Source organism: Argentina anserina, chromosome 2 (genome assembly GCF_933775445.1).
Source record: "Argentina anserina chromosome 2, drPotAnse1.1, whole genome shotgun sequence".
Classification (NCBI taxonomy): Eukaryota; Viridiplantae; Streptophyta; class Magnoliopsida; order Rosales; family Rosaceae; genus Argentina; species Argentina anserina.
In genome coordinates, this window is record NC_065873.1 from 2,113,713 (window position 1) to 2,141,182 (window position 27,470).

At 38.9% G+C, this 27,470-nt stretch overlaps 3 protein-coding genes across 4 annotated transcripts in view; all 3 read left to right on the forward strand.

Annotated features, from left to right (window-relative positions):
- The window catches only part of LOC126782654 (probable prolyl 4-hydroxylase 9), a 30,388-nt gene extending 10,697 nt beyond the window's left edge, over positions 1-19,691 (forward strand). Inside the window, exons 1-7 of one of the 2 annotated variants that reach the window (XM_050507947.1) lie at positions 16,176-16,480; positions 16,566-16,723; positions 18,302-18,404; positions 18,552-18,647; positions 18,817-18,882; positions 18,980-19,099; positions 19,364-19,691. In XM_050507947.1, the coding sequence (XP_050363904.1) occupies positions 16,238-16,480; positions 16,566-16,723; positions 18,302-18,404; positions 18,552-18,647; positions 18,817-18,882; positions 18,980-19,099; positions 19,364-19,447 (870 nt within the window). In that variant the 5' untranslated portion in view covers positions 16,176-16,237 and the 3' untranslated portion in view covers positions 19,448-19,691. Of the gene's footprint in view, positions 1-16,175; positions 16,481-16,565; positions 16,724-18,301; positions 18,405-18,551; positions 18,648-18,816; positions 18,883-18,979; positions 19,100-19,363 lie in introns of those variants that run through there. The other variant, XM_050507948.1, reaches the window with a different exon arrangement.
- Positions 19,692-20,360: 669 nt separating this feature from the next.
- Positions 20,361-25,114, forward strand: LOC126782638 (uncharacterized). Its single transcript, XM_050507932.1, has 5 exons — positions 20,361-20,538; positions 21,380-21,538; positions 21,620-21,792; positions 21,878-23,762; positions 24,524-25,114. The coding sequence occupies exons 1-5, from the start codon at positions 20,431-20,433 to the stop codon at positions 24,575-24,577; spliced, it is 2,379 nt and encodes a 792-aa protein (XP_050363889.1). The 5' UTR covers positions 20,361-20,430; the 3' UTR covers positions 24,578-25,114.
- Positions 25,115-25,774: 660 nt separating this feature from the next.
- Positions 25,775-26,790, forward strand: LOC126782663 (uncharacterized protein At2g23090-like). Its single transcript, XM_050507959.1, has 3 exons — positions 25,775-25,847; positions 25,956-25,996; positions 26,671-26,790. Exons 1-3 carry the CDS (start codon positions 25,775-25,777, stop codon positions 26,788-26,790), a joined length of 234 nt encoding a protein of 77 aa, XP_050363916.1.
- Positions 26,791-27,470: the final 680 nt, after the last annotated feature.

A 27,470-nucleotide genomic window follows, 5' to 3' on the forward strand; every position in this document is an offset into this window, starting at 1 on the left:
ACGAAGTTACTGTTCAGTGTTACTGTTCACTGTTACTGTACAAATACACAATTAATACGTATTTCTGTACGTATAAATATTATATACGTATTTCTGTACGTATAAATATTATATACGTATTTTCTGTACGTATAAATATTATATACGTATTTCTGTACGTATAAATATTATATACGTATTTCTGTACGTATAAATATTATATACGTATTTCTGTACGTATAAATACTATATACGTATTTCTGTACGTATACGTACTGTTTAAATGTAAATACAATTTCAGTAAATAAAATTTACTAAATTACCCTTTCACAATTTACTTTTCACATTTACTGAAAGTAATTTATATTTACATTTACCGTAGGTAAAATTTAATTACATTTACCGTAGTAAATAAAATTTACATTTACATTTCAGTAAATTACCAAAATACCCCTATCGGAAACACTGTCACACCGCCGCACGTGGCGGCGCGTGGGGTACACGCGCCACCCGCCGGCAGCTGCGCGTGGCGCTCACGCGCCACTCACTGTGGCAGCGCGTGGGGCACACGCGCCGAGCCTAAGGCCGGCGCGTAGCACGCCACCGCCGCCCCCTTTCTTCTCCTCTCCCTCTCCTCTACATTCCTGCGGCATCACCCCGCTCCTCACCTCCTCCACGCTACCTCACGCGCCGCCTAGGCGGCGGTATCCCCCTTCATCAAATCCCCCTCCGATCTCTACAATTCCAACTCAGATTCAACCAAAATCAACACACAATCACATACTAATATCAATCGCATCCAATTCATACCTAGGTCTCACGGTGGAAACCTTGACTCGTCGTCGGGAGAGCTTGAGGAGTCGGCATCGTCGATCGAGCAGAGGGGTGAGCGCGCGGCGACTCCAGGTTCGACCATCGTCGTGGAGGGCTCCAGAGATGGGGAGGGGTGGAAGCGTGCTTACCATGAGCACGGCATCGACGGAGGAGCTCGGAGAAGACAGTCCCCGTTCTTCGATCTGTCGCGAGGAAGGTTGCGGCGACGAGGTGAGGTGCACCAGGCTTGGGGTCGACTGCGGAGGTCCCTGTGGTGCTGTAGGTGTTGGCGGTGAGAGGCACGGCGGCCTGGAGGTGGAGGTCGCCGGTGTGGTTTCGAGAGTGAGGGAGAGAGAGCGATCGGGGAGGGAGAACGAGAGCGAAGGAGAGAGGGAGGCGGAAAGAGAGGAGAGAGAAATGGATTTCCACAAATGGAAACCCTAAAATAAAAAGTTCTATATATACCCGTTTCTAAATCGGAAACTAAATTCCATCGTTAATAACTTCCACCTCCGACGTCCGTTTCAAACGCGTCACATGTCCACGCACTCGTATCGACGAGCTCTACAACTTTCGTGAAGAAAGTTTTCACCAACGATCGACGGAATAAAAGTCGGTATATTTGTTACGGAAACGTAACGTTTTTCAAATTAAGCGTTCCGATAACGTCTTCGTTTTCGATTCCCGACGTTACAAAATGGAGCGAACACGATTTAATATTTTCGAAAAACTTATAACTTTAGAAATAGTCGATTAACGCGTCCCGAAAAATCGGGTTATTACAATTTCGTCCGTTTTGGACATGGTTTGACCGTTCGTGCCTACGGTCAACTAAAAAATATGCGTTTTAACATCTTGAAACCCCATTAACCGGGGCTTTGCTAAATGAGTTTCTTTAGTGCGACCGTGCACGATAGGTAACAAAAATTAAGTAATTTTAAATATGCAAACGGCTTTTGGCGTTCTCATCTTTGTAATGGGTCTTCTCTTAGGGCATATCTTAGTGGTGTTTTTGGTTTACCAGAAATTCCGACTGTTAAACGATGTTCAAATTAGATGAAATTTTTATAGAGTCACTAAATATATATACCGATCATATCAGCTGGTGTCGATCGATCCCGAGAAGTTTCCTTCATATAGTCGCTTCGTAATGCGATAGTTTTATTATAAACCTAATATAAAACGTTATAATACATTAGTTGACACTTCGGCGATTGATAACTCCAATTCGAAATATGGTTGATCGACAAAAGCAGATGTGATAAGTATATATATTTAGAGAATCTGTGAAAATTTCGTCCGATTTGGACATTGTTTGACTGTCCGTACCTACGGTCAACAAAAAAAGAGGCGTTTTGACTTATTATGTCACAGTCCCGAAATTTCGAATGATAAAAATTCGAATTCGAAGCCATGAAAACTCAAAAAAAATCTCAAATATATTGAAATCATCTTATAGTAACAGTGTATCGAAACTGAGTTCACAGTACGACTCAGTCGACTTGAACAATACATAACCAGTTTATACCTCAAGTATTATAAAGAATTGGAATGTAAAATTCACTCAGTCCACACCACGAATATAAGAAAGAAATCTTCACCAATCTTCAGAGTAAGCCCTCTAAATCTATTAATCCCCACCTGCATAACTATCCCCTACACCATCGAATTGGTGCACCAGGAGTGTAAACACAAACCCGGTAAGTTTTTCAGCCCATATGAGTAAACCAACATTATAACATACATCGCATACAAAAGAAATATAACAGATAACATTTAAAGACAAGTGTACTCATGAGACACTAGACATCCCATTTGGTTGCCCAATATTATTTAAAAATATGTGTACTCATGAGACATTAGGAAACCCATATGTTACCCAATATCGTTTAAAAACATGGGTACTCATGAGACCCAGGTACCCATCTGTTACCCCTCATGCAGTACACCGACAGACACTAGGCAACCCATATGTTACCCAATATCATTCTAAAACATGGGTACTCATGAGACTTAGGCAACCCATCTGTTACCCCTCATGCAGTACACCAGCAGACATGCTAGAGCTCTGATCATAACCGACACCCCGCCAAATTTTTGTTCCGATTTAATGCCAACAACGTCCGAAGACCAGAAACGTTTCAACAAGACTCAATATTAAAACACGTACAATATAACAATCTACACATGTTTATGTACTACAACCAAGCGACTCTTGCACAACAATATAAATATATTCACTCCAATAATCTGTTATCATTGGTGTATGAGATAGTCCTGCATGTGGGGATTAGCAGGCTCAGAGAGCTTACTTGAGGATTACTGAGGGTTTCATTCTTCTGTTTGTAGTGAGGATTGAGTGAATGTTACATTTTTAATTGTTGTAATACTTGAGTGTATAAACTGATAATGTATTATTTAAGTCAACTGACTCGTACTGTAAACTCAGTTTCGATACACTGTTTCTGTAAGATGATTTCATTATATTTGAGATTATTGTAGAGTTATCATGGCTTCGAATTTGAATTTTTATCATTCGAAATTTCGGGGTCGTGACAGATGCAGTGTATCGTATATTGAGGTATCTCAAGAAGGCACATGGGAAATGTTTGTTGTTTGAAAAGAAGAGTGAATTAAAAGTTGTGGGATACACAAATGCTTATTGGGCAGGTGATAAGACTAACAAATGATCTACATCCGGGGTAGTAAGAAACAAAACGTTACTTGGCGTAGTAAGATACAAAAGGTTGTTGTTAGGTCAAGTGCAGAAGCAGAATTTCGAGATATGGCTCATGGAGTGCGTGAATTGTTATGGATATGAAATATATTGAAGGACTTAGGTATCAAACTCAAGAAACCTATGGAGCTACATTGTGATAACACATAAGTAATTGAGATTGCTCATAATTTAGTTCAGCATGATCAAACGAAACATGTGAAAGTATATCGGTTTTTTATCAAGGAGAACTTGGAGAAGAAAGTCATCTGATTTCCTTTTGTGTATACAAATGATCAATTGGCAGATGTTTTTACAAAAGTAGTGTCAATGAAAGTGTTTGACGATTCAATTGACAAGGGGGGCATGATTGACATTTATGCATCAACTTGAGGGAGAGTGTAGAATATTATGTAAATATTTACTTTTCTTGTATGTATAGAATTCCTATTAGGATAATACTTGTATCTCTATATATACCTCTTACATTGGAGAAGAATATATCGAAGTATTAAACCCATATCGTATTCTTATTTTCTACTGGTCAGGCTATAGCCCAGCCAAAAAACAACAGCGTATTTTGCTTCCTATATGTTGGATTGTAAATCGGCATGGCTGGTTGCAGGTTCGATTCACTCCCCCCCCTTCTTCTTCTTGTTTTGTTTCTTTAATTTTGCTTTCTTTTGTTCCCACGTTTCTCTCCTTCTATTTCACTATCTTTCTCTATTCTATGACTTCTATCCCTATTTTTTTCCTCAGTAACAACATTTTCTTTACGTTTGCTTTAATTTATTCGTTTTCTGAAACAATTTTTTTAGGTCACTAAGGCTATGTTGTTTGGCCGTAAGTTTTTTAGAGATCATGGGCTTAAATTATGAAATAAGCTGAGTAAGGTGTTTCGTTAACAAAATTATTATTGATTATAATTGAATCTAACACTTCCTAATGCATAATCTAGAAATTGTGTTTTTGGTGCTTCTAATAGAAACTGAGATTATTTTCACATTTTACCTTATTACTCTCATTTTATCTCTCTTAAACCCCATACTATTTAATTTCATGTTCTTTTTAGTCTTTATTTAAACTCACTATACTTCTATACTAATATTTACCAAACACTTTAACACTAGTAATTGATTTTTCTCACAACACAGCTGCAGCTGATAATTCTCAAAGCACATTTGTATCTGATCATAAAAAACTCAGCTCAGGACCAAACTCGCCCTAAAACCAGCCATACTCTTTGTTTCTAGTTCCGCCCCTGATCGCCGGCCTTTTCATCTCCACTGTCCTCTCTTAGCTCTCCGTCCCTCAGTTCCTCTCCGGCCCACGCTCCTCCACTTCTAGAACAGTCGAATCCGATGACGAAGACAGTGGCCCCTGCTGCCCCTGCGAGACCGGTGACAGCTTCATTGGTTCGATTCCGTCTCAGGTAAAGAGTTGTAATCTGATCAGTTATTGGTCACATCGTGATTTGGTCAACTGGGTTTGATTGAATTTTAATTAGGAACCAGAGCTCTCAGATGTATATACTTGGCCTAAACAGTTCTTATCATTATGAAAGTAATATAAATGGAAGTTCTGTATCCAGTGCTGGTTGTTTATCATTCAGCATGGTGGTGCTAGCAACTAGATTTCAGAATCGCAGCCACACATATAATACTGATGTAGCTTAGTGGAAGGTCCCTGATACATATAATATTCATCATAAAGATAACGTTTATTGTAGTGAACAACCTTGGTCGGAGCTAATTGCAAGGCATGGATCGACATGCTATTAAGACAACAGCGGTGTAAGCAGCAAGTGCTGAAGTAGCAAGGTAAATGCACGCATTCCTCTGATATAGCTTCACCACATCAGGCTTTGATGTCTGCTGATCCGATTCATCTTGAATATTAATATTGATATTCGTACCAGCCTTTTCTTTCCCCTCTTGAAGCATCATGATCTGCATCTTGTGATGAATCATCTCTTGGTCCATGAAATGCATCTCGTAATAGTATTCAGTCCGCTCCCACTTCCGGACGGTTCTTTTGTAAGGGATGACAAATAAAACAGCATTCAGAGATGAGAGACAGAATGAGAGCCACCAACGTTTGCACAAGAGGTTGCTATGAGAAACGGAAATAAATATAAGGGTTTGCAAGATTATATAAGCTACTACCAGCTTCATTGTTGTTGATTCATAATATCGCACTCTTTTCTCTTGTTTTTCGGTAATGGAGCCTAGTTCTGCGTAACATCTCTTCAGTTCCTCCAGCGTACCATCCACCATTTTATACCCTCAGGTTGAATTAGATTACCACCTTCTCCGACTCCCACAGTTTAGAGTGCGGGTGGTGCACGATGGGATGAAGCACACTGCCCTTACAACAATCGATTCTTATAGAATCGATCGAAACATACCGCGTTCAGAATCGATCGAAACATACCGCGTTTGTTGGCAACTCTTTCCGTGCTCAATGGGCCGGCGGTCAGTACCTTGTAGTTTCCGTTCTCAAGTATATCTTTATATATTACTATCAAGCGAGACTAGCTAACACTCTATTGACTCCTAAAAAATAATATAGCAAAAATAAAACTGGTCTCTATGACTCTATTGTGTATTGTCGTTGCCGGAAGGTGAATTTGTCGTTTACGTACTTACCATTTTATTGGCATTCTACTTTTTTTTTAATAGTTCGTGTTCAATGTTCAAGACATCCAAAGTGGTTTGGGGGATCTGAGTCGAATCCTGTAATAACCCGAATTTTTAGAAACTAAATGTCGAGTATTTTCAAAGTGTTAAACTTGTGAAATTAATTCAAGACGACAATTGGAGGTTTGCGACATTTCGAAACGAAAACGGAAACGTTCTCGGATCGTTTAATTAGAAAACGTAACGTTACCGCAACGTATAGATCGACTTTTATTCCGTCGCTCGGTTGTGAAAACTTCCTTCACGAAAGTCGTAGAGCTCATCGATAGGAATTCGTGGACACGTCATGCGTTCGAATCGGACGTCGGACGCGAAAGTTATTAACGTCGGAAGTTCGTTTCCGATTTTGGAAATAGTATAAAAGGAAGGAGAGGAGATTAAAAATCAGATTTTTCTAAAAATCAGCTCGGGGCACTGTTCACCCGACCCAAAAACCTTCTCCGGCTGATTTCTCCACCATCCGACGTCGCCTCGTGTAGAGAGTATTGTGACGATATTCCAATGATTCACCTTCTTCTGAAATTTCATGATTGATATTGGTTGGATCTTTTTGTCGAATTCGAGACTTCACATGTATGACTGAGTGTTAATTGTTGAATGGTGATGAATTTGGAAAATGGTCGTGGACAGGGTCGAGGCCGAGTTAGGCTGCAGGCCGAGTCTGCAATAGGGAGAACCTTTATGAGGAGGCTGCTCCACTGGAAAGACAAGTTGATTTTGTTGCTATCGTTAGAAACGATAGTCGTGTGTTGAGGTTGATCAAGGACATGAGTGAGCTGCTAGTGCTGTCATTTCATGACGCTTGGATCATGTGGTAGCGGACCATTGGATCGACAGTATTGGGACTTACTTGGTAATGATTGAGTACTCTGAGTTAGAGAAGACGATGATAGCCACATTCATTTATTGATAGTTGGCAGTGGAGGGGTTAGGATTGATTCCTACGCCTATGAGAAACTCTTTATGTGTCACTTCACTTTTGGAGTGTCCCTCGAAATTGGAGACAATGAAAGACTTATCCTAATGTGATTGGAAGTAGAGAGTTCTCTGCTTATTTGATAGTGATTCCGGACCACACCATGATGTGATCTGAGGAATCGATTGGTTGAGGCTGCAGTACGCGGTGATTGATTGTTTTGACATGGTGGGTTCTTTCGTAGACCCAGGAACCAGAGTTTCGTATCTCTGACTCGAGTCGGATAATGCCATGAGAGTTGAGTCATAGCATATGTTGAGTATGAGGATCTGAAGTAACTATCACAGACATCGTTGTGATGTCTGAGTAAAGTGAGACGTTTCCGGAGATACTGTGTTATAGCACCTATAACGAAGACGCCGTATGGATGGGACAAATGAATTCAAAGACTTAATGACTGGTGTGATCAGTTTAGAGAGGCTACAATACTCTCTGAGTTTGACATGCGATCCAGATACTGGAATGCTAACAGGTTTGAGTATATAGTTTCCTATCAGGGCAGAGAACTGTCAAGGAGACTTGATGGAGAGCATTGACCCTATGTTGAGGGATGTTCAGTGTTTAAATGTTGAGGACTAGATTTTAGTTATGCAACTAATCTAGAGATGTGTAGACCATAGGTTGGAGGTGGTTAACGAAAATTTTCGTGACTAGCATCTCTAACGCTATTGGTAACAGAGTGGTAGGGCATATGATACGTCCATAAAGTGGTAATACAATTATTGAATTGAGATCCACTTTTTGTCGACGTGACATTCCAAACTTGTTTTGGTTCGACTATAGACAATTGATGTTACGCATTGTTCTTGGCTGAGCGAGAAATATAAGGTGATGGAGAAGTCTCAATGTGGCGATATGAATTAATTATTTGCTAGATGAGCATTTAAATGAGAACGCTGGTATTTCAGGATTTAATGATCTTGGTGTTGGGGATTGGAACTTCACAATGCCACAGGTCCAAATGAGACGCAATGGCGGTGAAGTAACTCTGTTGAAGGTAAGGTATGAGATGACCTTAGCTTAGTGGTGTTTTAACGAATTTCTTTTCGTGACAAGCACCTTCCAACTGGTAAAAAAATGGTTGAGAACCAAATTTTCTTTTCAAGTACAAGTGGTGTTAGTGTTGGAGACTTAGATGCTCTTTTTCCCTCTATGTATTAGATTATTATTATTGGATAAGGAGATGTTGACTCAAGTGTTCAACAAGGGATAAATTTTTCAATAAGAGAGTGATCAAGTATATTGCTGCTTGCATAGAAGTTATTTTGGCCGAATGCGTTGGCCATGAGAGTTCATAATGAAAGTAAAGAAACAACTGTTTAGAGTGGTGGTATAACGATCATATTGGGTTAGTTTTGAGGAGATGGTGTACCTAATATCGGGTCCTGTTGAAGTAATTACTAAACTTATTAGCACTACAACGATGGGAGAAACCAATATCTTAAATGATGCACGGGGGCATTTGTGTGGACCGTATGTTATGCATTTGAGGCATGTGTGAACCAGGAGGTAAAGTATATCTTAGTTGTGGTCGTGTTGGATTTTGTGCTGTAAAGTTCACCTAATTTTCATGTTCCACTGTTGTGAGATAAATACCTTCTTTGTCTGAACCCCAAATTGTGGCATACCACTCATGGAAGCAAGAAGTTGTAATTAATTTTCGACGGTAAGTTTTGGTGAGTGTGATGGGATGCGTGATGCGCCACTCTTGTGGTGGCGGTAGAGGTCCTCTACTGCCTTGTGCGTATATTAGTCGATTCTCTGGTGAAATTTTTGAGAGTAATTCTTAACCGAAGGTGGTGTTCTGTGGTGGTTGTGAACTCGATGAGTTAAGATTTCCTTATCGTGTTACCGATACAAATAGGGTACTTGGTGGGTATCATGCACGACAACTTTTTATGGTTATAATAAGATAATCTTGAAATGAGATTATTTTGTTGATTGGAAGGAATGGTAGGTTCGTATTCTAGCGATGCATTGTGGTGAAGTCATGAAGGTATTGTCGTGATAAAGCACGTTTATTTGAAAACCACTATGTGTGATGAAAGTAGTAGGCATGTGTTAATCATTGATTTGACTCATGTTAGATGTTGAGAGTTTTGACCATGCTTAGTGGTAGGAGCTAACTCATGACGTGAGGATAGTCTGTCAAATCGCAAGAGAGTGGTGAACTAGACAAAAGAGGGCGTAGACGCCTCCATGCTGAAAACATCATTATGTTTCAGGAGGATGATTATATTTTGAGTAGCTCACATTCGACTATTATTGTTAGGACATGTGGCAGATTGTCTGATGGAGGAAGTTTGAGATAACGAAAGATAGGGTGAGAGCTTGTATGCTGGAATTCTAAGGTAGCTGTGAAATCATTTGAGATTGATTGAGTTCGCCTACAATGACAGTTACCCTTCCAGCATCGGCATGGTACCCTTTGAGGCACTTAAGGTAGACCATGTCGATCACCTATCTGTTGGGCTAAAGTTGGGTGTAGTGAGATTTGACAAGAAAGAAAAGTTGACCGAGGTATGTTGGGCCCTTTGAGATACTTGAGAAGGTGGGCGAACTAACATATCGGCTAGCCTTGCCTACTAGCATGTCGGGGGTTCACAATGTCTTCCACATTTCCATGCTGAGGAAGTATGTACCAGATGAGTCACATGTGATCGATCATAGCACCATTGCAGTGAAGGAAAATGCCACTTTTGTTGTCAAACCGGTTTGTATCCTGGATAGATCCACAAAGAAGCTTCGGAGGAGAGAAGTTGAGCTAGTCAAGGTGCTGTGGAGTCACCATGACGAGGGTGATGCATCTTGGGAGCTAGAGTGAGACATGATGACCAAATAGCCACAGTTGTTCATTGAGTGAGTTTGAATTTCGGGACGAAATTCCTTTAAGGGGGGTAGATTGTAATAACCCTAAATTTCAAACATTTTAGTTTGATTTGGAATTCTATAAAATTTCGAATTTTATTAGAATGAACGTAATTGGTTGCGACGTTAGTAAACGAGAAAAGGAAACGTTCTCAGAACGTTTAAATTGAAAAACGTTACATTTCCGTAACGTTTATATCGACTTTTATTTCGTCGCTCGGTTGTGAAAACTTTCTTCATGGAAGTTGTAGAGCTCGTCGATACGAGTTCGTGGATATGTGACACGTTCGAAACGGACATCGTATGTAAAAGTTTTTAACGTCGGAAGTTAGTTTCCGATTTGGAAACTAGTATAAATAGAACATTTATGAGATTAGGGTTTCCATAATTGGAAACCCTCTCTCTCCCATTCAGCCCGCCTCCCTCTCTCTTTCTCTCTCTCTCTCTCCCTCTCTCCCTCACGACACTCTCTCCCGAAACCATCGATCTCCCTCTCCGATCTCCGCCACCCCGCGTCCGTGAGCCACACCGCCGGCACTACGAGCGTCGCACGGCCTCCAGCAGTCGACCCCGAGGTCGACGCACTGTCTCTCGCCGTCGTGGAGTCGCGTTGCACGTCACCGAGCCAAGACCGACTGTTTCGAGCTCGTCGGCGATTCTCCGGTGCTTCCACGGCGTGATAGAGGTAAGGGTTGTGAAATTGAATGGGTTGTGATGTTGTTGTGTTGATTTTGGGAGGTTTTTGTTGTGATTCGGAGGTAGATGGAGGAGAGGGATACCGCCGCCTAGAGGCGGCGCGTGAGGGAGTAGGGGGCAAGCTATGAGTGGTCGGAGACCGTGGAGAAGTAGAGGAGGAAGAGAGGGTGGTTTTGGAGGCGGCGGTGGCGTGATACGCGCCGTGGTTAGCCTCGGCGCGTGGGCCCCACGCGCGGCCCGCCGGAGGTGGCGCGTGTGCCACACGCGCCGCCACTTGCGGCGGTGTGAAAATGTTTTCCGATAGGGGTATTTTGGTAATTTACTGTGTAACGGTAAATGTAAATGTAAATTTTATTTACTACGGTAAATGTAATTAAATTTTTACCTTCGGTAAATGTAATTATAAATTACTTTCAGTAAATGTAAAAAGTAATTTGTAAAAGGGTAATTTAGTAAATTTTATTTACTGAGTTGTATTTACATTTAAATCGTACGTATACGTACAGAAATACGTATTAATATTTATACGTACAGAAATACGTATTAATATTTATACGTACAGAAATACGTATTAATATTTATACGTACAGAAATACGTATTATTATTTATACGTACAGAAATACGTATTATTATTTATACGTACAGAAATACGTATTTAATATTTATACGTACATAAATACGTATTTAATATTTATACGTACAGAAATACGTATATAGTATTTATACGTACAGAAATACGTATATAGTAATTATACGTACAGAAATACGTATTAATTGAGTATTGCACAGTAACCGTGAATAGTGAACCGTGAACAGTAATTTCGTAAAACCGAAAATTGCTGAACAGTAACCAATTAATACTGTTACGGCATTTAAAGGTTTACGAAACGATTCTAAATTCTTTTCTTATTCTTTTAAGGTGATCATTAATCGAGGAAAGGAATTATCATCGGGAATTGAGGATTTACACTCGAGTCGATAAGGTGAGTAAAATCTCACTGAATTTACGAATCTACCCTCGTGGTGATTCAACATTTTGCAAGTGTGTTTATCAAATGAATTATAACATGTATATAATTTAGTGGACTACATATATATAGTATAATGGTAATAGGTACATAATATATATATAGTTCATTAAATTACGTACTGTTATTAATGCATTAAAAATAGTCATTTCGGTGACGGAAAATTGAGCATGAGTATGTGAGAATATTGTACGTAATTCTTCAGGTGTTTATGAAATATGACATGTATAGGATATAGTGAACTATGTATATATTGTATAAATGGTAATAAATACGAATATATATAGTTTGCTATATAATATACTGTTATGATTTTTATTGTGGTGATATCGTGAAAGTTTTAAAAACGTACAATATGATGAGTGATTATTGTACATGATTTTATCACGGAGAATGTTAAAAATTGTGATTTGTCTTCGGACGTGATGTGTGGTACATTATGATGTGTGATTATTGTACGTGATTTTTAACATTGTGATTGTTAAAATGTGAATTGTCTTCGGACCTGATTTTGGTACAATATGATGTGAGATTATTGTACGTGTTTGGCAAGTCGAAACCTAGCCTTTGGCCGGGCGAAAGTTACGATACAGTTAGAGCTCTAGTCTGTCTGCCTTAGTACTGCATGTGAGGTAACGGGTGGTTATCTGCTCATGGGTACTCGGTGTATTTTGGATGTTGGGTAGCGGGTGGCTATCCAATATCAACGGTGTATTACGAGAGGGGTAACAGATGTGTACCAGCGTTCTTGGTACCCGTATTATAAATGCATTGGGTAACCAGAAGGGTTACCTAATTTCCTCATGAACGTTTTATTTCATTTTTTTTTGGGTCAACCAGATGGGCTGACGAGTGACTCATGAGGGCATTTATATTTGTTGTTTTGTGATCTTTCGTATATTTTGATATGCGAATTATATTTTGATTTTACTCATACGAGCTGTAAAGCTTACCGGGTTTGTGTTTACAATCCCGGTGCACCAATTCGATGGTGTAGTGGATGACTCCGCAGGTGTAGATTAGCGGGAATTGACGGACCGCTCAGAGGACTTGAAGTGATTTACCTCCAGCTTGTGTGAGGATTTTGTGTGACTATTTTGTGAGAGATTGTGAGGATTATTACATTCCAACTTACGTAATGTAAATTATAATTTGGGTTGTAATAATTGGTTTTCTGAGTTGTATTGATAACTCAGTGATGATTCGCTGTGCACTTAAATGATTTCGATTTTATTGAGATTATTTTGTGTTTAACGACTTTAGAATTTTGAGTTTTTAAGCTAGAAATTTTGGGGTCGTTACATTGATTGTAATCACATTGCTTAATTCTATTTAATAAAGCAGTAGTTTTCTTTAAAAAAATGTTATTTCTACTCGCAAACCCTATATGATGAAAATGATGCAGCAAATTCAAACAAACTTAAGGAAAAAAATAAAAATATTATCACGGTAGAGAAACAAATGAGGAATTTCTTCATTGGAAAACTACGACTACTTTGACGAACTATTTCGTTCTAGAAATATCAACTAGTATATCGATATATAATCATATCATAGCTTCAATACTGTATTGTTGCCCAACTATGAACATACGTACGTTAAACAAGTCGTATTGTCGTAAATGCATGGAAAATACATAAATGATGGAAAATTCATCACACTTAACTAGTTGCTCAAAGTCATAATCACTATTTCTCAACCATTTATTTCAAGTAGACGACCGATAGAAACCCCGCGGTTCCTTCGCACATGGTGTGCCTAGTTGCACACATTAAATTGTGCCTGCACAATTGCTGATCATCAGATATGCACACCAATGGCTAACCACCAAACAACTCATGTCGACCGAGAAACAGTGATAAATCAAAAGAAGGATAAGATTAAAGAGCTAGAAACTAGAATCCATGAGCAGGATACCCGACTCAGTTTTCTCCAATCAAATGCGTTCCAACTCGCAAACTTCTACTTCGTGTTTCAAGGAGTTATTCTTTCTGCAATTGTTAGTGGTAACTCATCCCTCAGATGCTCAGATCGATGGTTCCTCATCACCCTTTCTATCATAGCAGCTGTGCTTAATTTATTTTCATTGTTCGTCATTGGACGCAATTATCTCAGAAGCTACGACCAGCGAGACCGAACCTGGGCTGAGTGCAATAAACTGCACACTGACGTCGAAGGCCTTAGGTCTTCACATCTGAGGTCGCCGCCAGTAGAAAGCAATAATCAAGGGCCGAGCACCATTAGCCGTGTCGATACTTGGGAAAAGAACATACGTACAGTTTGCTTTGGAGTTTGCATGTTTCTTTTTGCATGCTTTGCCACGATCGTGGTTGTGGGTTGTTCGATTCATTGCAGGAAAGATGATCAATGTAAGAACCCAACATCAATCCATGATAAATGCATTAGGCTTTGTGAAGGTGCCAGGTGTATGAGCATCTGCACTGATAACTAAGGCTTCGAGCATTCAATAGTTCTGCGAAATTTCTACAGTTCTTCGAACTTTCTACCCGATCGGTTTCCTTTCCATATTTCTAGGTTTCAATTACTATGATACAAATATTGTCATGTACTATTGTGCGTCTACGGACATGCAAATAGCTTGTTGGTGTTCTTTCTTAACTTGTCATGCATATATAGTATTCATTTTTTGAAGCAAGTATTCATTATAGTTAAGAAGTTTAATAAGTTTATTGAGTTTATCGATCATCTCATTCGATGATATCTCCATCTCCCACATTTTCAGATAAATAAATTTCCTTGCTGATTCAGTTACTTCGATGGGTACTGACCTCCCTCCTAATGCCTTCTCGCTCTGAGCACATGTTCTTGTCCGACAGACGCGCGCCTGAATGCAACAACTTCCTTTTCATTTTTCTTAGGCCCAGTTGATTCTGCAGTGAGAATAATCTGCTTTAAATTTAATGAGTGATCAAAATAATCAGTGGTACATTAAATCAATTAACTGTTTGGTAAGATATGATGTGTGTTTAACAGTTTAAGATACTTGCGATTAACTATTTATTATCAAAACGTTTGGTAAAATCCTTTCTAGTGTGTAAAAATGACATATATGCACAGCAGACCAAAATTGTTTCTTATATTTTTGTAGTTCCTGCTACAAAGTTCTGATTATAAAGTTAACCATGATATAATAATTGAGTTAGAAAGACAATTGCCATTTTATAGGTGGGCTAAGATGAAAGTGGGGGTGGAGAGCTTCAAACCGAAGAAAGGGAGTAATTATTCCGAAGAAAGGGAGTAATTATTGTGTACTCGTACACTTTTTGTTACGTAATGTACTCATCTAATTATATTACGTAATGATATAATTAACATGTTGAAAATAGTAAAAATTATGTCGTAAGATATAATTACAGTAAGAACCAATCAGAAACCATATTAAACAATTACAATAAAAAATAAATTAATAATAATAAGAGATTACGTAAGATATGTCGTAAGATATATGGGAGTATATATAATAATTTATTGAACAGAGGTTACGCAAAATACGCAGCGCCAAACTGGGCCGCAAAGCACCCTAAAACCCTAGCACGCCTGGTTTGCCTTCTTAAACCCCATTTCTCTCTGTTTCGGTTGTATGCTAGCTAGTCAACTGCCCCCCCCCCCCCCCCCCCGATCATTCTCCTCTCTTCTTTTCTTGGAGAGTTTCAAACAAAGAATCCATGGGTGGTTGGCTATCCAGAACAACGATCGTCGAAAATTCTACCGATGCAGAGCTAGAGATACGGGAGTGCCCGGAAAACAGCAGACCTTTGACGGTACTGAAACTCAGACCCGGCGAGCAGAATGCCATTAGAGCAAACAAGTTCCATCAACACAGTGTCGACTCCTCTATTTGCAGATCTATCCAGGTCTTCATCCTCGCCGCCCCTGGTGTGCCCGAGGGATTAGGGTGTTTGCTCACGCCTCAGGAGTTCAAGGAAAATGCAAGGATCCGTCTTAGGTTTGGAGATCAGGGACTGGTTCGCGAGTTCTTCAACCAGAGCAATTTTCGCCGAATCAAAGTTGTCCAAATGGTGCAGAAAGCTGTATCCAAAAAAAAAGTTGGTGCTGAAGGTGAGGATTAGACAGAGTTGGGATCAAATTATGTAGTTGGGGTATGACTAAGGAGAGATACGTTAAATGAGTCTTGTATTTGTTTTTGGATTGCTTACAAATACAAAGACTTATCAGGCCCTCAGATTAATGTACCTTTCTTTTTTGGCTTCATCACGTTTCTCATTCTTGCTGTTCTTATTTTTTTATTCTTAAAAATGGACCTGATTACCCTAATTACATTCACTAAAAGCTACTGTCTATTAAAATAAAAGAGTTACTGTACACACAAGATGTATTTATAACCGTAGAAAGAGATTCTCATCGGGCTCCCAAAAGCTCCAAAACTTTTCTCTGCGTTGAACTGAGAAAAAGCTCAAAAGAAAGCTCAAAACTTTGGCAATGAAACCGAAACCCAAAAACCCCAAAGCAAAGTTGGTTCTACCCACCATCGTCCTCCTCTGTTGCCTCTGCTTCATCGCCGGCCTTTTCACCTCCACCGTCCTCTCTCAGCTCTCCGTCCCTTACTTCCTCTCCGGCCCACGCTCCTCCGCTTCTAGAATGCTCGATTCCGACGACGAGGACAGCGGCCCAATGCTGCCCGGCGAGACCGGGGACAGCTTCATTGCTTCGATTCCGTTTCAGGTAAAAAGAGTTGTAATCTGATCAGCGACATCGTGATTTGGTCAACTGTGTTTGATTGATTATTAAGGTATTGGTTGAGTTGCAGGTGCTGAGCTGGAAGCCGAGGGCGCTTTACTTTCCGGGATTTGCGACAGCGGAGCAGTGTGAGAGTGTGATCAGAGCGGCCAAGGCGAAGCTGAGGCCGTCGACATTGGCTTTGAGGAAAGGAGAGACTGTTGAGAGCACTAAGGGGACTAGAACAAGGTAATGCTTACTTGCTTGTTTGGTTTGAATCTTGTGTATTGTCTTTAAGCTTTACAACAATGACATGGTGGTACATTGATAATGTGTTATGTGTGAATTGGAAATGTTAAGTATTATGCTGTGCAATTACTTATGGATAGTGTAGTTTGGGTATCAGCTGTTAAGAGTAATAACATTTCTCTTGGGAGGAATTTCTTTTGTTCATCTTTTGATTTTTCGGCAAGTTAAAGCTGGTTGTACATTGGGAAAGACACTGCTTGAACTCTTACATTGGGAAATTTCAGTGTGAGCATCTGATAACCTTATTTAGAACACCAATTTGTAACCACTTTCAAAACTATTATATGAGTTTCCACAGTACGTGTCCCATTCCCTTTCATTTTGTCGCCGATATTGTTTCTTTTACCTGGGAGTTCGACTTGAGTGTGGATTTTAGTATAGTTTTTCAGCTTACATAGCTCCATTTTCTTTCTGAGAATCAGTCTAATCAAAGCCTTTCAACCATAAACAATTTGAATCGTGTTGAGACTGTACAAAAATCAAATTAGACTGAGTTGATCTTGTATGTTTTACAGTTTAACAATAATATGGAGTCTCTATAATGGCCCTACTTGAAAACGAGTTCTAACAGGCTTGTTATATCATTAGTCTCCTTTTTCTCTTTTCTCCAAACCCCACTGGGCTGCTTAGATATAAAGTTGTGATTAGAATATTGACATATTCTTTGTCATATCGTCTTCAATTTGATTAGGAAGATACATTAATGTAGATGCAACTGAACAACAGAATGTGTTTTTGGTTGTCTTCTTCATAGAATTGTCAACCTGATCTGTTCGATGCACAATTTACTCCTGATCCAGCTGATATATAAGGTTTATGATATCATAATTAGGACTCTGGGTTCTTGAAATGATATGAATGGATGGTCTTAACTACTCTCAGATATGTTTCTAACATTTTGGCAGTCTGTTTCTGACACTACCATGATCAGGACATGTTTTCTTCTGTAAATGAAAACCAACATATGATTCAAGTCTAGTTACTGGTTATTGTTACCATTTACTAGTTGTAGGATTTTGCTACATTGACAATAGTCTTTGATCTGTACGTGTTGTCAGTAATGCAGGAAAATAGCACTAGAAATAATGAATGCTATACAGATTCATTTTCATTCCAAGGTAATTTGGCGGAATTGCCTACTTCCAGTCCACCAAAAACATACTCTTTGTCCTTATGATTTCATTGCATGCATTGTCCTTTTTAATTATTAGTGTGCCTGTAAATTTGTAAAATTTATGAATTGACAGTTGTTAAGTCTCCACACACTGGATATCTTTCTGAAGAAGGAAATCTTGAAAGTGAATTAAAAATGGGTCTTGCTAAATTCCTCTCTGTGTCATGTCACTTCTATCATGCTAGTGTATGTATTACGTGTACGTTCTTTTTTGCCCCCTATTAGTTATCATTTTAATTTTGGTATTTACTTTTTTGTAATGTATGTGTTTATATATAGTAGCTGCTTTTATAGGAGATTTATGCTGCTTTTGACATTGACTTGTATTCTAAAAATGGTTATAGTTCAGGGACCTTTATCAGTGCTTCAGAAGACGAGACCGGAATCCTGGATATTATTGAGCAAAAGATTGCCAGGGCTACGATGTTGCCAAGGGACCATGGAGAGGTATGGCCTAGCTCTTTGTTTTCTTTCCACAGGTAGAAATAGTGTATCCATGAGCTACCTTTACTTTCTTGAAGTTCCAAAATAATTTTTCACTACAGGTAAATTCTAAATTAATCTGAGTAATGCTGGGATGTCATCATGTTGCAGGCATTCAATGTATTGCGGTATGAGATTGGCCAGAAGTATGATTCTCATTATGATGCGTTCAACCCAGATGAATATGGCAAACAGCAAAGCCAAAGAGTAAACATTCTGAACTTGCATCCTAAATTATGTGCGGCTTGTTAATAGTTAGGGGTTACAGAGAAATCTTTGGGTTAAAATTTCTGCCCTTCTATAAGCTCATTATAAATATTGAAATGTTGTTCAACCATGGGCTGTAATCATCATAATATTACCCTCAATCGTGCAGTTCGCATCATTTTTGCTGTATCTATCTGATGTAGAAGAAGGTGGAGAAACAATGTTTCCTTTTGAGGTAGGTTAAAATTTCATATCCTGTTGCTTCAGGCACCTTTCCTTTTCAATCTTGTTGCATGCTCTCAGCGGCTCAAATACACTTCTTTTGTTGGCAGAACGGTTCAAATATGGACATTGGATATGATTACAAGAAATGCATTGGTCTAAAAGTTAAGCCAAGACAAGGGGATGGACTTTTATTTTATTCGGTGCTTCCAAATGGCACAATTGATCAGGTAATTTGATTTGAATCTGAAATCACATCTCTTGCTTATGATGAAAAGTTAGGAAACTTATTTTCAGTTCCTTTGTCATACATGGTATTGAGGGAGTGTCAATAAGGAGACATATAGTATCCAAAACGGCTCTTGATATTAGAGTCCTTTCCATTCTTTTCCTTAGCTATTTTTTATTTGTAATTGAAGAAGAGGCCTCTGGTACATTTATAAATGCTACCTTTTACTTCTTCTCTCATCTTAAAATTTATATACCATTTGCAGACATCACTTCATGGAAGCTGCCCGGTGATCAGAGGGGAGAAATGGGTGGCAACAAAATGGATCAGGAATCAAGAAGAGGTTTAAGGGTCTGCGTTTATAACAGTATACCTGACCATAATATAGTCGAAGCATCAATAACAGTGTTCTTTCCAGAAGTGTACGTGTAGTTTGATGCTTCAAATAGATGTTTAGTGAGCCACTTTGTTGCTACTGTAATTACTTGGATGTATAGTTTAGCACTAAAAACCTGCTTAGCTTGAAAACTGTTTCGCTGCTTAGTTTTCTGTAGCATTGTAGCATATATGCATTTCACAAGTTTTAGCTCTTATCTTGCTCCAATGTAACCCGCTTCGCTGATTGACTAGAGGTTTGGAATGTCTCTAACATGAAAGGAAAGAGTCATGACATTCTGCCTGCATCCAGAAAGCAGTACTAGCTAAACACTACCAAGATGCCTCTGTTACTACTCATCAAGACATAAACACTAGAGAAAGTCACCATTCTCCAGATCAAGTAATTTAAGCAATTGGACTTAATGATATAATTGGAAATCCGCAGCTTGGAGAGCAATGTAGTAGAAGCAAGACGATTTACAAAATGCTACATCCAAATAAGTACTCAACGATATGTACTCTCTTTCTCTCTCTCAAACAAGTTATTTGTACCAAGATTTCACATTATGATACAATGAGAAATCTGCGTACGAGATTTCACACCTAAACTCTTACTAATTGGACCATACTCAACGATGAACACTACGTCAAATCAATTCACAATCTAAGATGTTTTAAAAACAATAGTGAGGGTTCTTAAAATTATGACGTGGAAAATAAGAAATCCAATTAAGCCAAAAAAAAAAGGTAACAAAATAAAATTTGAAAGGACCGTTAGAGACACAACGTAACGGCTACATCCAAATTTTCCAAATTGAAAACACAAAACCGTCTCTCACTCTCTCTCTCTCCGATTCATCCCAACCTCCTCATTCTTCTCTCTCTCAAATCTCTCCGTCGTTCTTTTCTTCTACGATTCTCCGGAAGCTTCTTCTCCAGCCAAATTGACCGGCGATGGACCTCGGCCGTTTGGACTTGGGTTGCATAAAGGTCTCCGACAAGCACGGCGCCGCTTCTCAGCCCAGCCCTCAGTCGCTCACGGCCACCTCCAAGATCGGAAAGGTTTGCACCACTCTACTCTCCTCCCCTTCAGATTCTACTCTTGTGTTTCTCGATTACGATTCTCTGATTCTTATACTTACCGAATTCTCTGTATGATTATCTTTGTGTTCAACTTGGAGTGGATTTGAAACCCTAGGATTATGACTGCTCATTAATTAGGTCTGGCTTCTTTGATTAGTTAATTGCAATTTGTGTCAGTGTAGGTGACTAAACCGTGTGTTGTTTATTTTGATTGATTGAATCGAAATTCCGGTAGAGCTATTGAAATTGAGATCTTAGATTGCGATTGTGATTGGATCTCGGTGAAATTTGATAACTCTAGGCTGATTATGTGATGTTCTTAATCTTTTTTCGCGGTTTTTCGTTCGAATATAAGCTATTTAATTAGAGTCTGGAGAGGCGTTTTCATTTCCTGAAAGGAATGAAGAAATGCTTTAGACTTTAGAGTACTTGATTTTGGTGTTTAGTTTTCTGTTTTAGGTGTTGCTTTACGCTGATGGAAGTTGACTTAAAAGATGTGACTGATCTTCTTTGCTTTGATTCCCTTGGTTTCTGTTTGATAATTGATTGATTTAAGTGCTTAATATCTGTCATTACAAGTGTATACCATCGGATATTAGGATGAATTGGGGTTAGTTTTGTTTGGCTATACACACACCAATGTTGTGATATGTGCTTTTTTCGCTTCGACATTTGAAGATTGGGGCTTACACTTGTTATTCTTGGTCTATATTTTGCACTGTTATGCTGTGATATAGATTTCGTGGAGCTTCTTATGTGTGTAGAATAATTGTTCTGTGAAGTCATCTTGTCACCACTAAACTTTCTGTTTACATTACAGAACAAGAGTCCTAAAGAGACAGCTGTGTCAACATTGAATTCTCTTAACAAATTCACATCACAGATTAAAAAGCCTGCTCACCGCAAAACTTCTCCACTCAATTGGTTTCCACGAAAGAAAGGAGAATCATACTTGTTGAGGAAAATTAAAATGCTACAGGTTTTCCATCCGTCTCTAATGACTCAACGAGTTTCTAAAATTAGTTGAAAACTTCAAATACTGATACTCTAGCTTTTCCAGGAAGCAGATGGCATGAATGTTACTCTTGATGAGACTCTAGGTGATTCTAATCCACATTACTCAAAGGTTCTGAGTGAAAAAATGGCAGCCAGAGAAGCTGCACAAAAGGCAATGCAGGCACGGAAAGCTGCATTGGTGGAAGCATCATGGTGTCGAATACTTCTGGCAGCCAGGTTAATGTTGAATCTACTGTAGTCCAAATACTTTAGTGGTTACTTGGTTAGTCTGGCAATGTATTTCTCTTCTTCTTTATGTCAGGATTCATAGCAAAGAAGCAGAAGCTGAATGGTTGAAAGCGGACAAAGCTGCAGCGGAAGCTTTTGAGGTGGCATCATCCATGGGAGTGATCATGTATGATATACCAAACTGCACTCGCAAGCCTTCTGTAGAAACATCCACAGTAAATGGAGGAAGTTCTACTACCCACACTGTCACAGCATCTTTTGAGACTGCATTCGACGTGGACAAAGAAGTTGCTGCTGCTGTGAAGGTTGCGTTGGTTAGGCTTGGAAATAGCCCTTCTTTCAATAAAGATGAGTTTAAAGAACTGCTTCGAAAAATTAGTGAGAACCCCGATACAGTTGGAAGTAATCAGGAATTATCTGAGTTCAGCTCAGAGTGTGAATCAGAAGCTGGATCAGAACTTGAAGCAGTGACCAAGAAAGATAATGTCAGTTCCCAAGATTTGGAATGTAAGATGCAAGGTCTGGAGTTAAGACAAAAGAAAAATAGAAGACAGTCTTTTGGAAAGCTTAGTATGGAAAATATAGTGGTCATGATTCTTCAGAGGCTTCAATGCTTGAAAGAAGAGGAACTCTCTTCTCTTGCCACTATAGTTGCTACTTGTGGTTTAAATGCCGCCTTGGCAGAAAATAGCAAGCTGCTTGGTCCAGGATCTGCTGCTGAGACATTTCCACGAAGAATGTCTTCTTTAGGAGGAGGGAAGCCTGAATACTTCTCAGATGGACAGAACAGAAGGAAGGAAATTAAATCAGAACTCCCAAGTCTAGACAAGTTTCTGGTTAAGCACATGACTAAGCTTGAAAAAGAAGTGCAAGAAGTCAAGAACAGAAGGAATGAGTCTAAGAAAGGAACTGTGAGCAATTCTGATAGAATCATCAATGATAAAGCCAGTTCAGATAAATCCACCTTGGGGACTGTTCCAGACTTGGGAAGTATCATGTTGAAGCATGGTTCAAAATTTGAGAAGGAGATTGAAGAGGCAAAGGAAAATTCAAGAGGAGACTATGAAACAATTCAGAAGAACTCAAACAGAAACAAAACATCATCTGATGTGGTTCCTAGCTTGGAGTGTATGCTGATTAAACATTTTTCAAAACTTGAAAAGGAAGTTGATGAAGCCAAGAAAACCTTTGCAAGAACAGCTGCTATTTGTCATATGAAAGTGGGAGGAGAAAATTCCACAGAACTCCCCAGCCTTGACAAGGTCCTGGTGAAACATGTTTCAAGACTTGAGAAGGAGGTCCAGGAGGCAAAGAACAGAAGGGAAAACAATACTCGAGGTGTCAGTGTTGGTTCACATGCTACAGATGTCAATCCCTGTTCTAGTGAAGGACCAGAGGAGAAAGAAAATATTGACCTCAATAAGAATGCTGCAGTTAAGAATGATGGTGCACCGGAAACAAATAAGAAGGCTGGAACCAAAGGGGCTGAAGTTAATCTCGAGATGATGCTTAAGCCAGTGCACAGGTTAGAAAGAGAGAAAATGCAAGCCTTGGCAAAGGGAAACAATTCTGAGTATCATACAATTGACAAGAAAAAGGTCGGAAACAGCTTTACGGAATGTGAGAGCTTGGATAAAGTTTTGGTAAAACATGTATCCAGGTTGGAGAAGGAGAAGATGAAGATGAAGCTTGGTGCAGAAGAACCTCTTGAATTGAAGAGAAGCAAAGCAAAACTGCATTCACTTGATGATGAAGCAGGTGGCTTGGACCAAGTTTTGGTTAAACATAAATCAAGACTTGAGAGAGAAAAGGTGGCTGCTGCTCAGAAACCAGAAGACCAGACTAGATTCTCTGTGACTCGAAAACAAGCAAGGGAGAGAGAACTACAAGAACAATGGGGAGGTCTAGGCTTAGGAAACGCCATGAAGCCACACCAGTCGAAACTTGAACTGGATAAGGTAATTTACCTTGCTCTCTATTAGTTACCTCTTACACTTATGTGGTCGCATTGCTGTGTGATTCTGATTGTTGGCAATTCTCATACTCTTACGCTTCATTAGTTACCTCTTACACATATGTGGTTGCATTGCTGTGTGATTCTGATTGTTGGTAATTCTCATGCTCTTACGCTTTATTAGTTAGCTCTTATACTTATGTGGTTGGATTGCTGTGTGATTCTGATTGACAGTAATTCGCTTGCTCTTACGCTTTATTAGTTAGCTCTTACATTTTTCATGTGGTTGGATAGCTGTGTGATTCTGATTATCAGTAATTTGATTGCTCTTACGCTTTATTAGTTTGCTCTTACATTTTTTATGTGGTTGCTTTGCTGTGTGATTCTGATTGTTTCTCATACGCTTTATAGTTTTCTCTAAATGTTATGTGTTTGCATTGCCGTGTGAATCTGATGTTGGTAATTCTCTTGGTCTTACGCTTTATTAGTTACCTCTTATGCTTCACGTGGCTGCATTGTTGTGTGATTCTGATTTGGTAATTTTTTTTGTTCTTAAGCTGTAATTTCTTTTGTTGGCTCTGTGTATTTCATGGTTACATTGCTGTGTGGTTGCTCTAAACCCTTTATTTGTTATCTCTTACATTTCTTGTGGTTACATTCTGTGTGATTCTGCTTGTTGCTCTAACCCTTTTTTTGTTAGCTCTTGCGCTTTATGTGGTTGCATTGCTGTGTGGTTCTGATTTTTGGTAATACTAATTTGTGTAGGCCGCTTGGATTAAAGCTGAGCAAGAGGAAAAGAGGCAAGCTGTGGGATTCTGAGGCTGAAGGTGGGAAATATGAAGCAGTCACGGCCCAAACTGTAAAGAATATGTTTCTGAAGTTGATTTGTTACAGGAGAATATTTTGTGTATAGAAGCAAGCAATCACAGCAATGCTTGGATTGAATTCCTGAACTTGAAGTCATCATAGTCATCACTCATCGAGGCCAGATTATATACCCAACCATCATGAACGCATTAAAATGCAGATATCATATAGCCTTGGAAGCTTCCAGTGAATTCAACTCTTATCACTTCCACCATTGGTCATCTCAGCTATCACCTCCTCATCAATTTTTTATGATCTCTTGGATTCACAAATTCATCCACCCCAAACTTCTTGACTTCCTCAAATCGGTTGGAGTCAAGATCAACTCTGATCCTTCAAAACCCTGAAACCCTTGCACCTTCGGTTCTGCAACATTTACAGTGGCATCAAAACCTTTTACAATTCCGCAACTAAGAACATAAACTTAGTCAAGAGGTGCCGCATGGTTGATCTTCGCAGTGGAACACTTATATTGCTCAAACACAACAAAATCGACCATATAATCTTTGCACCATGATGTACTTCATTTTTTGTAATGAACATTATATTATCATCTCTTCCTAAAATATTTTAGCCTAAAATGGGGCTATAAATACAAAAGTAGAATTCCACCAAGCAAAATAAGAATGAATAAAAAAATATATATATTAATGATTGGCACCTGTCTTTGCAACTGGCTGACACAACCTTCCTAATATGGTTGGGTTTGGAGTCCGCCCCCTCTTCTGCTATATATCCAGTGGCGGATCCTTTAAGGGGCGGGAGGGGGCTATGGACCTGCGACACGTCAAAATCTTCATTTTAATTGTAGTATAATTACACATAATTATGGTATATTTGTTAATAAATATAGTATAATTGTACTTAATTAAGGTATGATTGCTAAAATTATGATATAATTGTATGTAATTATGGTATAACTTGCTTCTAAATATGGTATGATTGTGTAAAAATTAATATTTAATTCAAAATTTATACTAAATTGGCACCTCTGAGATTTTCGGCCCCTGCAGAATTTGGTTTCAAGATCTGCCACTGAATATATCATGATGAAGGATCATCCAGAAGGGCAGCCACATTCCCCAAATAAAGCATTAACAAGGCGTTTTGGTCTTATGGGAGTCCGGTTTTCTGATAATCAGATCAGCCATGGGAGGAGGCAACGGACAGAAGGCCAAGATGGCTCGTGAGAGGAACATGGAGAAGCAAAAGGCCGCAAAGGGTATCATCCCTTTTTTTAGTTTTATACCTCAAAGAATTGAGCTTTCTCATTTTGTCACATTTCTCTGTTTGATTTCTGACCTTCCTTTGTGAATTTGGGATTTTTCAGGTAGCCAGCTTGAGATCAACAAGAAGGCCATGTCCATCCAGGTAGCCTCTTTGAAAAGTGCAAACCCTGCCTTTTCATTTGTCTTTCTTGTCTTGCATCATATGAATTATTATTAGGTTTAATATTCGATTGATTAGTGTGCTATATCCAACTATATGAATCTAGATACTCAAATTCTGCTATTTTTCTATGTTTCCTGTTGTTACTGATGCCAAAACCGTTTCCAAAGATATGATCTTTCTCACAAAATAAAGAGGTGGTCATGTTTTTCCTCCTCAATTACTACCGTGTGACCTGAAACTTGAGTTATACACAACACTTAATGTGAAATTGTTTAATATAGGAATTGTTATTTTCAAGTAGGTTGTAGAATTCTGTCTCTGAGCAGCCAAGGAGGTAGTGACTTAACTAATTTCTTGTATTTGATCAGTCATTCTTTATCCGGGTTTGGGAAATTGGCCTTTATGATTTCTATAGACATCAACATAGATTCTTATTGTGCCAATAGATTTGATAATACATTTGAGTCTCTGATCTTGTATTCCCTTGAGTTCTTATTCCTAGTAGCTGCAAGCAATTCCCTTATTCGATCATGAAGAAATTGCTATTAGAGCATTAAAAAGAATTTTCTGTTCACAAAGTATGTGACTTGTGGTTTGCTCTTGTGACAATGGCTCAACGATGCATCTTGGCGGGTGATGTTTACTTGATGCAGTGCAAGGTGTGCATGCAGACATTTATATGTACCACAACAGAAGTCAAGTGTCGAGAACATGCAGAAGCAAAGCACCCCAAGTCCGATGTCTATGTGTGTTTTCCGCACCTCAAGAAATGATCTCTAAATTTGCTGCAGAATGTGTGGCATATCATAATGTATCTTCTAGCGCTGTTTAGCACTTCTTGCTTACACCGGCGGATCCAGCCTTGGCTTACCTAGGCTTAAGCCTAGGTGAGTTTTTGAGAGGTTAGAAAATAAAAAACTCATCATATAAACTTTGCCACTTAGTATAAATACTATTGCATTTGACTATAACAGATTATTAATAATTTCGTATTCGAATCCTTTTGTATTAGAACTAATTAGCTAAAAAAGATTTTGTTTGAAACTCAAAGATTAAAGGTTTAATGCCGATGATAGTGTAATATGCGCGAACTAGTATATAATAGTTCAAAATGATTAATGTATAATCTAATTTTTTGAGCTTTAAAATATAATATTTTGTCCAGATTCGCTGAATTTTTTTTTGTTACAATTATTCTGCATAACAATTTGATCATGAATATTTCACTGCTTGCTTAGTAACTGCATTACGAATCAATGAATGTGAAGTTATTTTCGCCTTAGTATAATTTTGGGACATTCAGTTTTTGTGTGCGAGTATGATCAATCCATCATTCTAGACTTCTAGTTCGTAGATTTGCATCTCATAAAACCAGGGTAGTAATTTCCATGCTTCCAATAGGTGGTTGCTGCTGGACCGGGCTGGTTTGTCAGTGGTTAAGTTTGGTGGGACT

Bases quoted from the DNA above. Each gene is read 5' to 3' on its own strand.
- LOC126782638 (XM_050507932.1), top strand. From the start codon at position 20,431: ATGGACCTCGGCCGTTTGGACTTGGGTTGCATAAAGGTCTCCGACAAG. The intron at 20,539-21,379 runs GTTTGCACCACT...TTTACATTACAG, and splicing joins CCACCTCCAAGATCGGAAAG to AACAAGAGTCCTAAAGAGAC. The intron at 23,763-24,523 runs GTAATTTACCTT...TAATTTGTGTAG, and splicing joins CGAAACTTGAACTGGATAAG to GCCGCTTGGATTAAAGCTGA.
- LOC126782663 (XM_050507959.1), top strand. From the start codon at position 25,775: ATGGGAGGAGGCAACGGACAGAAGGCCAAGATGGCTCGTGAGAGGAAC. The intron at 25,848-25,955 runs GTATCATCCCTT...GGGATTTTTCAG, and splicing joins GAAGCAAAAGGCCGCAAAGG to GTAGCCAGCTTGAGATCAAC. The intron at 25,997-26,670 runs GTAGCCTCTTTG...TACTTGATGCAG, and splicing joins AGAAGGCCATGTCCATCCAG to TGCAAGGTGTGCATGCAGAC.